We start from the raw sequence: 10,336 nt of genomic DNA on the forward strand, positions 1-10,336 counted from the left end.
AGGTGTCAATGACATGGATTAAAAATACCAAAATTCAGAACCAACATGTGTACAGGTTTAAAGTTTGCTTGTGTTCAAAACCCCCCACCCTCACATGCACACACACACATATGTACACAAGTCCATCACAATGCTTCCTATGCTGCTATAGGAACCAAATACATTATTGTCCAACAGTAAAATCAAGCATTTAAAATTAAAACAAAACAAGGAATTAAATTAATCACATAAATTATTTATCTTCATTAAAATTTATTATTCAATGATATTTTAATAACTACATGAATGGTATAATTTAAACATTTCATTGATTTTTTTTCCTCCTAATTTAAATAATAAAAAAATACATTAATATTTTATCACTGCTCATGTCTTCTGATTACCATCTATGTCTATTGGGTTCATGGTAGAAGTGTCCTCGTAACACCCATGGACAACACTAATTCAAACACCCAAACACATGATCATTTACTTGGATCACTGGCAGAGTACAATGAATGATGCTCTGGCTGAAACAAAGTATCTAGCATGTTTTTGGACAACGATAAGATGAAGATCTATGTCTAGAGATATGAAGATAGAAATATAGACATATCAATTTTATATAACTTTATACAGTATTAAATTAAGCACAGCATATCTATCAAAACCTGCCATGTTGAAATTTCAGTACTACACAATAGTCGACAATTATCAGCAAAAATATTTATTGTTTATCACTATAACATAATACTGTTTACATCAAATTGAACATATCTGTTTACCCTGTACTTTTTCTACATCAAGTGCTGTCTGTTTCACTTGTTGACAGTAAACGACTGTAGACCAGTGATGGCACGTCCTAAGATCAGAGCATGAATATCATGGGTACCTAAATGAAGAATAAATCAGATTAAGGTACTAAATTGATTGGCGCTTAACATTAAAGCCTCAAAATAAAACCACACAAAAAATCTTGGAATATTTTGAGGTGAGATTCCCACACGGTTTAGTTTAGTCGCACCTCCTGGTGAAGCGTAGAGTGTATTCTATCATTCTAGCAGTGACACATCTGGGGGAAGAGCGTAAGAGGAGTGCATGCCCCCTCCAAAACAGGCTTGAACCCCACAGCTTAGTTAGCATAGGAAGCATTGTGATGGACTTGTGTCCATTTGTGAGGTCTCATCTCAAAATGAGTCTCATGGTTAGAAAATAAAAAATTTAGTTTATATTGTATTTGGGTAGATCACATCATAAATTTTAATATGGTACTTGATTGGCTTTCCTACGATAACTACATCCAGAAATGGCCTAATTATCATTCCATCTGACTGAACTAGGATTTTGAATGTTTCATGTGATACCATACGTTGGACGTTAAATACCTGATATGTTTACAAGACCCAGTCCGAAATGTTTGTGGCATGCTGGTTAAAACAGAGATGGCTACACAACTACTTTCTTCAATATCATAGTCACTGCTTGTGTATTTAGAATGGTAAAATCTTGAGCTGTATACCTGGGGTGAACTATATATAATTTTTTATTTATTTAATTAATCAGATTCTTACCTTCATATGTATTAACAGATTCTAAATTCATGACATGCCTTATCACATGGTACTCATCCGATATTCCATTACCTCCCAGCATATCCCGTGCCATCCTAGCAATATCCAGAGACTTGCCGCACGAATTCCTCTTGATCATTGAAATCATTTCAGGAGCAATCCTGAAAACACAAATTTTTAGCAATAAACTTTTGCTTACGATATTGTTCCTGCTTCTCTTTAAATGCCAATGTTGAATTATTATCTTACAAATTAGGCTTCTATTTTCACTGAATCAATGGGGTTTCTTGTAATGTCAAATTTTTTTGTAATGGTTTTTTTTTTAAAGATTGATTGTATGTACAGGTTATACTGGGACCTCATAAAAAGCTTTACTATTTCCTTCGTGTCTGTTACTTCAATGCTTGTCATGTTAGTGAAAGAGTTACACAGTACAAATTACAACTTGCTACATTATGCAATTCTCCAGAAATATATATATAGGTGTTCCGTAAGTGTTTAATCTAATTAGCAGTTCATTAAAAGTGAAGTTGCATATTTTTTATAGTTCAATTATTTCAACGTCCTAATGGCAGGAGGAGAAGGTGGAGGAGGTGGCAATTGCAGTGTCATATCATTATCCATTCTTTTTCTCACCAGTGACTAGTGTAACTAATATGGTGTTTAGGACTTGCCATTGAAACCAAGCTACAACTGCACTCACAGAACAGCAAAGATGCAGCAATCCACTGATTTTTTAAAAAGTGCCAGATCCCAAAATTGTTGGCTGGGGCAGTGGCAATCAAGGTCCAAAAAGGGGGAGGGGTGGGTGAGGATCTGTGGTTTGTGAGGAATGGTTTAGGGTCTTCCTTTACCTACACTGGGAGTCCAGGGGGCTATTCCCCTGGAAGTTTCAGTTTTAGCCATCTTAAATATCTTATAGTGATTTTGTTTTGGCTGTCATGACAAAATAATTTACTGATATATTTAGATAGATGACTACTGTATATAAGCTTTATTTTGGTCTTTGACTCAGGTTGCTAGGTAGAGTACAACTAAAGTGTACAACTGGATCATTTTTAAGTTTAGATGCCTGAAAACACCTAAAGATAAACAACTGACAAATTTTGTGTTGGTTTTCCTATCAATTCTAAAAAATAGCTTTACAAGCTGTGCCAAAAACACCTTTACCTATAGTACGTCAACTTTCTTTACTATAAAACATATATTTAAAGTTATCAAAATCATTGACACTTAATTGTTGTCAAAAATATAACCTTGTATATATTTTCTGGAATATCTCAAATTGAACTAGCATACGGCATGACTCATTTTGTCAAGACACCTCACATATGATATTCTTTCAAATTACGTGGTCTTGTTTGGTAATACGTATGACTTATGATGAGCTAGTTGACTGGAAAAGTGGTTAAGTCATGGGCACCGTAACCTTCAGCTATAATATCAGCGCTGGTTCGAACAGCTCACTCGCCAATGGTTCCAGTGGTGGAACAAGTCTACTCGGATAAGATCTTTCAACCGTAGGCCCAGTGAACGCATTTGGCTCGTGTGCACTTTGAAGAACCCAGTACATCCTTTGAGAAGAGTAGGGGGTTACCCTGGTGTACTAGTCCATTCAGTCCCCTGTTGTTTAATGGATATGCCACGTAGGATAGTGATTAAGTTCGCTGATTGGCATATCATTGGTGCTCATTCCTAAAGAAATGAAATAAAACTTACATTCCCTGGTCCTTGAGACGTCCAACTTGTAAACATGACTGCAGACCTATTGAGATTTCTGTTAACATGTCAGCCAACTTCTTTTGTATGAGTTGATTTCGAGCAAGGGGCACCCCAAACTGGTGTCTGCAATGAACAATGTATCATTTCAATATAGATTATTTATTGCCAATTAATGTTATTGTCTATGAAACAAGTTATTTTGCATTACTTCATAACTAGTAGTGAAAAATCACATTAATAAAGTGGAGCAGAGGTATGCACTCTTATAGAGTTCCTGCTCTAGCAACTTCTATAAATTTCTATAAATCTGATATAGTAAAATGCACTATTTAAACAAATTTAGTATAAATTATTATAGAATACAATTGGTTTATTTATCAAAATTTAAGGATTATGTTGAAGAAATTGATCACCTTCAAAAGTATATTTTTGATCATTTTTGTTTACCTTGAATAAGTGTGTTGTGAACACACACAACATTGGGTGAGTCTAGACATTTTTTATTTATAATTCACAATAAAGAAAAATCACAAAAAAAAGGATGATGATCATGGTTAAAAATTGGAAATGGGTTTTTTATTCTTCCAATTTTTATTGAATTGAATTGCTTAACACTAAACAAAAAAATTATAAATGGATGCTTACATGCAAGTATATTAAAAATATTAATTTCTATGGATAAAAAAATATGTAATATTTCCATAACACTCCTATGTTAAAAAAAAAAGAAATGTCTTTAAAAATTAGGATCTTTTAAATAAGTTTTATAAAATTATGTATGCCTACCATTTATTGCTAATTTGGTTGATACAGTACTTACTCAACTTTCTATTTATGGATGTAGTAAATAACAAGTCCCATCTGGGGTTCAAACAAAGTTCTCCTGGTTGATTTAATATCCTGATGCCTTAATAACTAGGACACTGGAGCAAGCATGAGATGTCCTCATGCTCAGCAAGGACACAGTTGTACATCAGACCATATGGACCTATTAATAGGTCCATGATCAGACAGATGAATGCGAAAAAAAAGACACACACCATGTTTGATAATAGTGGTATGAAACTGCTACAAGGGTAGGCTAAGATCTAAGCCTTGTCTTGCGAGCAAAATTAACAACAAATACTATTATACAGAAGTGAAAAAATAACTGTACTGTGTGTGTTCATTTAAACTGATTTCCGAATGAAAACATGAAAATTAATAGTAAAAACAACTGTTATTATTCTCTTCACAACGATCGTGAACTAGTTTACCACGCTAGTTTTAGCTATTAAGAATAGCACCCCAAAATGAACAAAAAGTGATATTCTCTATTCCTATTTTTTAGTAGCTCCGGCCCTGAACTGAATGCACAGCTCTAAATGGAATATATCTCGGCTGAAAACCATCGACGTTTCTTGCTTTAAAGGAGATTTTATATCAATTTATGGGTTTAAACGCTTCTTGGCTGATGTAACATTTTACACAATTTTTTTTAAGATTTTTAAAATCGGGAGGTTTGTAATTGGGAAATGTTACTGTAAATGGTGAGCTTTGTGTTGAACAAATTTAGTTTGTACTTTGAAAAAGCAGTTCTTTATTAGAGGGGTCTAATTAATTAAAGAGGTCTGTAATTGGAGGGTCAACTGTACTCAACAATTGGCTTCAGACACTGCAAGAGGCACTGCAAGGGGGTTTTAGGCAAATGGCATTGTTGGCTTACCTGTCCAAGGTGTACTGCCGAGCAGCTTCCAGGCAGAATTCTGCAGCTCCTAATGCACCCCATGCTATACCATACCTTGCATTATTCAGACAGCCAAATGGGCCCTAATATAGTAATAACATAATAATAATAATAATAATAATAATAATAATAGATGGATTTATATAGCGCAAATAAAACGAGGTCTCTCTGTGCGCGGGACTAGATGTTTCACATTTTTAACAACTTTCTCCTCCCCTGAGGGTCACTTCATGTCATTTGCAGCCAATAAACCGGCGCACTTTCATCTGTTCACGACAGGGGCCGAGTGAACCAGTACACCGGGGTAACCCCCTACGCTGGGCAAGGCCTACGGTTTATAGTTCTTATCCGTGAGGACTTGTTCCACCACCAGAACTATAGGAGCGAGCCGGCCGCGAACCCGTGCTGACATTGTTGGCTATGATCACGGTGCCCCTGCCTTAACCGCTCGACCATTTGGCTGTTTTAACAACAATGAATGGTTAAAAAATAAATAATATCTATTCAAACTATGCTTTTACTGTGATGTGATTGGTGGTACATGAAAGTGATCAAGAGTAATAAAGTAAGTTCATTACAAACAGTGGTGGCACCAGTTGGGGGAGGGGAACAGCAGGTCAGAAAGAGTATTGTATAAGAGCAAATATTAATTTGACTATCAAAATAAACTAATTATGATTGCCAAACCTTAATATTGTGACCTAAAAACACATTTTTAGGTGAACACCAGGCCATAAAAACTCTTCCCATGACCTTTACCAGGGATTTTTATTCTGGGACGCTGTCAAAAAATTTCTAGAGCCACCACTGATTATAAATAGCATCTGTCTAGTGTTTTCAGACACAACCCATTCACAATAGCCTCCAGATCAAAAGTTGGTAGTTAGTAGTAGGCTGAACTTTGGTCAATACAGCAAATGTGGTCTGAACAAGGTATTAGTTTAAGAAATAAAAGGTAAAAATAAAGTACTCTACAAAGAAAAAAAATTATTTTAGTTAAAATACAAGTGTGACCACAATTTATTTCTTCCGTGATATGAAAAAATACCATGCAGATATCCAAAACTTAACAGTAAGAATTATAAAGCAAAAGGTTTTTAAGTCATATTTGTATTGTAATGTATGAAACATGCCCAAATGTCATGTTAATTAAATGAGGACTCACCCCTAAGCCTTTGGCATCTGGCAACATGTATTCCTCAGGCACTTCAACGTCTTCCATTACAATTTGGCCAGTGACTGATGCCCTCAGTGAGAACTTGCCCTCAATCTTTGGTGCCTTCAGCCCTTTCATGCCTTTTTCTAGGATGAATCCACGTAGTGCTCCCCCCTCATCTTCATTCTTTGCCCAGACAATGAAGACATCTGCAATTGGTGAGTTAGTAATCCTGTAATGAAAGTTTTATTATAATCTGCTATCATTTTTATTACTTTCCCTTTTAAAATGTTTACATACATTTTTATTATTATAACATATTATACTAGATTAATATATACACTCATATTATGTATCATATACTGGACCCTCCATCTGCAAGATTCCCTCCATGCCCCCTCCTCCACCCCCATCACTTCCACTTTTAATTTCTGCATCCACTACTGCAAGTAATGCAGTTTGGCCAGCAGGAATGGTTTGGTTTCCCAACCTCGATGTCAGGGTTTTTAAATCCCTCACTGTGTTGTCTTTGGGCGGGGCACTTTACCTGTATTGCTTCTCTCCACCCTGGAATATAAGTTGGTACCTGGTAGGGTTAAATGCCAAAATGCGCTGATGTAGCTGCTGCAACATTATGAAATACTCCCCCAGGGAGCTTGAGTTTGTGTTCCATAGGTGTTTAATCCAACGACCGGAGTAATGATAATGTGAAGCGCATAGAGGGCTTAACAATATGTGCTGTATAAATCTACCATCATTATTATTATTATTATTATTATTATTATTATTATTATTATTATTATTAATGCAATTGGCATAGGAAAGGCACAATTAAGGGACAACTTCAGTAATTTTGGTAAAGCCTTCGATCAGCAGTATGTTGATAAAATATAGAGCAGCTCTAAACACAAATAAAATAAAAACATAATTTACACTATCAAATAATTGTAATAAGCCCTTTATGAATTGAAGCCAAAAATAATAATATATAAAATTCTAGGAATAACCTTGACACAACAAACCCAATTAAATTTATTACCAAGTAATAGAGTGTTGATCAGTGTGCAGAAAGAAATACTTTTAAACAAGAAACACAACGTTGAGTCACATCCGAACAGGATGAGGATGAATTAAGCAAAAGTTGACATCAAAAGAGAAAGCACACAAGAAACTGAGAAACAAACAGGAAAGAAAATAGCGAGCCAGGATACAACCTAGGTACACATGACACAGCCTAGATACATGTGGCACAGACTAGATACACAGGCTCAGCCTAGATAAATATGACACAGCCTAGATATACATGACATAGCCTAGATACACACACCACAGCTTAGATACACATGACATAGAATAGATACAGATGACACAGCCTACTGTAAACATGACACAGCCTAGATACATGTGGCACAGCCTAGACACATGTGACACAGCCTAGACACACATGACATAGACTACAGTAGATAAACATGACACAGCGTAGATACATGTGGCACAGCCAAGATACACAGAAACAGCCTAGATACACATGACATAGCCTGGATACACAGGACACAGCCTAGATATACATCACACAGCCTAGATATACATCACACAGCCTAGATACACATTGCATGCCTAGATACACGTGACACAGCCTAGATACACATCACACAGCCTAGATACACATAACCTATACTATAGTGACCAGCCTAGTCATATACACAGACAAAGCCTAGGCACATACAAAAAACTGTAGAACAGCCTAAAGTCAGCCTAGACACACAGACACTGCCTAGACTAGCAGAGCCAGACTCAACAAAGACACAACCTAGACACATAAACCAAGCCCATAGCCAGGATTTTGGTAGGGGGTTCTTTTTCATACTGAAAGGGCACTTGCGAGCACCATTGGCTGGGGCCAGGGGGGCCGCCAAGGGCCCCCGGGGGTCCAGGGCCAAAACCCCAGTGGGGGTCCAGCATTCTATGCATTTACAGGTGTTATTTAATTGATTTGAGAGGCCATACATTAAAAAAAAAATGTATATATAATTAAGAGGTAATTTTTTCAGCCAGTCTCAACACACGGTGGCCCACTTGATAGTGGCTGTTGAAGCAGCTGGGCTTAATAGTGGAAGCAGCAGATAGCTCGACCTTGAACATGACTGGCCTTAAATAGCAGCTTGATAGAACTGTACCAGGCACAATAGCAGCCAGCCTCAGGTGGGAAAAAGGCAGGCCTTGATAACAATAACCTGGGACTCTGTGCAGCTATCAGCACCTATATCAGATATAATAATCATTCCTGATGATGACATAATTAATGTCAAAATATTGAATCCCGGCACGATGGCGTGCATTTCGATACTTGGAGTATGTATTATACTATCCTATCCGCACCATTGCATACAATAAAAATTTTAAAAAATAAAAGACATACTGTAATTGAAGAGACACTGTCCATTAATGTCTACTAAATAATTACTTAAACATACACAAATTTTTTTAACAAATAAAAATACAAGCAACAACAAATTATTTTTAAATTTGTATATTTAGAGATTGATGCTTAGTATTGATGCTTATGACTGTATCTTATACAAAAATTCACAAATACAGAAACAGAATCAATGTTCATCACAAACTGAGACAAATCTCCTCCCAAGGTAAACTGCAATGTGTTTGAACTAAATGAAAAGGGTCACATGTCAAAACCATCACAAAGCGCAAGGTCATCTTCTCAATTTATTAACTCTTCCTTGCTGATAATATCATGAGATTTACAATTTAATAAGAAACACCATGACATATTCAACTTCACCATTTCCACATACGGTAGGGGTGCAAAAACCTATATCTTGATAATGAATAAACATGCATGATTATATATAAGTCCAATCTCTACACAATAGTCATGAACTGTGTACCTATCATTAATTTCCAACACTTTTGTTATTTCTTTTTTATTGTCAATATTAGATATCAAACTAACACCAAAAACAAAGCCCTTTCATCTAAAATACCATTTATTTTAATACCTGACTTGCCTTAACAAATTCATTAGTACGTAAAAAAAAAATAATAGGTAGAGACAAATACCCTTGCTTTAGCCCTTTGCAAATTTTTTTAGGATTTTTATTTATAAAAAATACAAATCTGACATATTAATTGTTAATGATAGTAATTTTGTTTCATATTTACCATGTTTTTGATCCATTTAGAATAAATGTTTTCGTTGATGGATTGTAGCGTGCTCTCGTCTCCATTCCCGATGGATCACTTCCATGGTTGGGTTCTGTCAGCCCAAAACAACCAATCAGCTCTCCTGTTGCTATAATAACAACATCATTGATTCATGACTTTGTGTTGTTGGTTGAGTAAAACACAGAAAGGGAAAGTTTAAGAAATATATATTTTGAATTAATATTAATTATTAAAAGAAAAGGAAACTGCATAGTTGGAATAAGTATTGTATTCTACTACTTTATCTGCGATAATTTTCCCTCTATTAACAAAAATAAAAGTGATTTCAACAGATAAACAATAATAATATTTTGAGGGATAATTTTAGTTAATAAAAATATTTATGATGTTTGTATTATATTAATTATATATACAATTTTTATAATTTGGTAATTTTTTAAATGAACAGTGTAAAATAAATTATCTGAAATAAATTTCACTCAAAAAAAATTAATAGTGATTTCAACAGACTAACTATAATATCATATTAAGGGATAATTTTAGTAATAATAAATATATTTATGATGTTTATATTTTATTAATTATATATGCAAATTGTATTTTTGGTTATTAGGTTTTTTTTGGTTTTTTTTTGGTTTTATGATTTAGTTACAAATAATATTTTTAATAATTGTTAAGCTTTAATTGTAATTTTCTATTTTGTTGGTATACTGTAACTGCATTAGTATATACTTCACAATAATAAATTTTAATGTCTTTTTTTTATTTTACAAAATTTTATTTTTATGTATTTTTTATTTTAATGCAATCAAATTCAGGTATCCATTGCCAACTGCCAACTGTAAACTAGATACTGTACCTATCACATACACACACACACCTGTCTCTTATACACATCTACAGGAAAGAAAATAGCGAGCCAGGATACAACCCATAACATCAACAAATTTTAATGATGTAATCTAAGCCTTAAAAAAACATAAAACAAAATTTAAAAAT

General features: G+C 34.6%; 1 protein-coding gene across 3 annotated transcripts; it reads right to left on the reverse strand.

Moving 5' to 3' along the window:
• Nucleotides 1-457: 457 nt before the first annotated feature.
• On the reverse strand, nucleotides 458-9,489 carry LOC117116382 (glutaryl-CoA dehydrogenase, mitochondrial-like). 3 transcript variants are annotated; one of them, XM_033260411.1, is made up of 7 exons: nucleotides 9,335-9,489; nucleotides 6,164-6,386; nucleotides 4,978-5,081; nucleotides 3,270-3,395; nucleotides 1,551-1,711; nucleotides 765-871; nucleotides 458-563 (listed from the first exon to the last, which is right to left on the reverse strand). In XM_033260411.1, exons 1-6 carry the CDS (start codon nucleotides 9,397-9,399, stop codon nucleotides 798-800), a joined length of 753 nt encoding a protein of 250 aa, XP_033116302.1. In that variant the 5' UTR covers nucleotides 9,400-9,489; the 3' UTR covers nucleotides 458-563; nucleotides 765-797. The 3 variants fall into 3 exon arrangements, with proteins under 3 accessions (XP_033116302.1, XP_033116304.1, XP_033116301.1); XM_033260413.1 differs by having other exon boundaries at nucleotides 464-563; nucleotides 772-871; XM_033260410.1 differs by lacking the exon at nucleotides 458-563 and having other exon boundaries at nucleotides 691-871.
• Nucleotides 9,490-10,336: the final 847 nt, after the last annotated feature.

Source organism: Anneissia japonica, unplaced genomic scaffold (genome assembly GCF_011630105.1).
Source record: "Anneissia japonica isolate Jap-2015-1 unplaced genomic scaffold, ASM1163010v1 scaffold287769_len469884_cov163, whole genome shotgun sequence".
NCBI lineage: Eukaryota > Metazoa > Echinodermata > Crinoidea > Comatulida > Comatulidae > Anneissia > Anneissia japonica.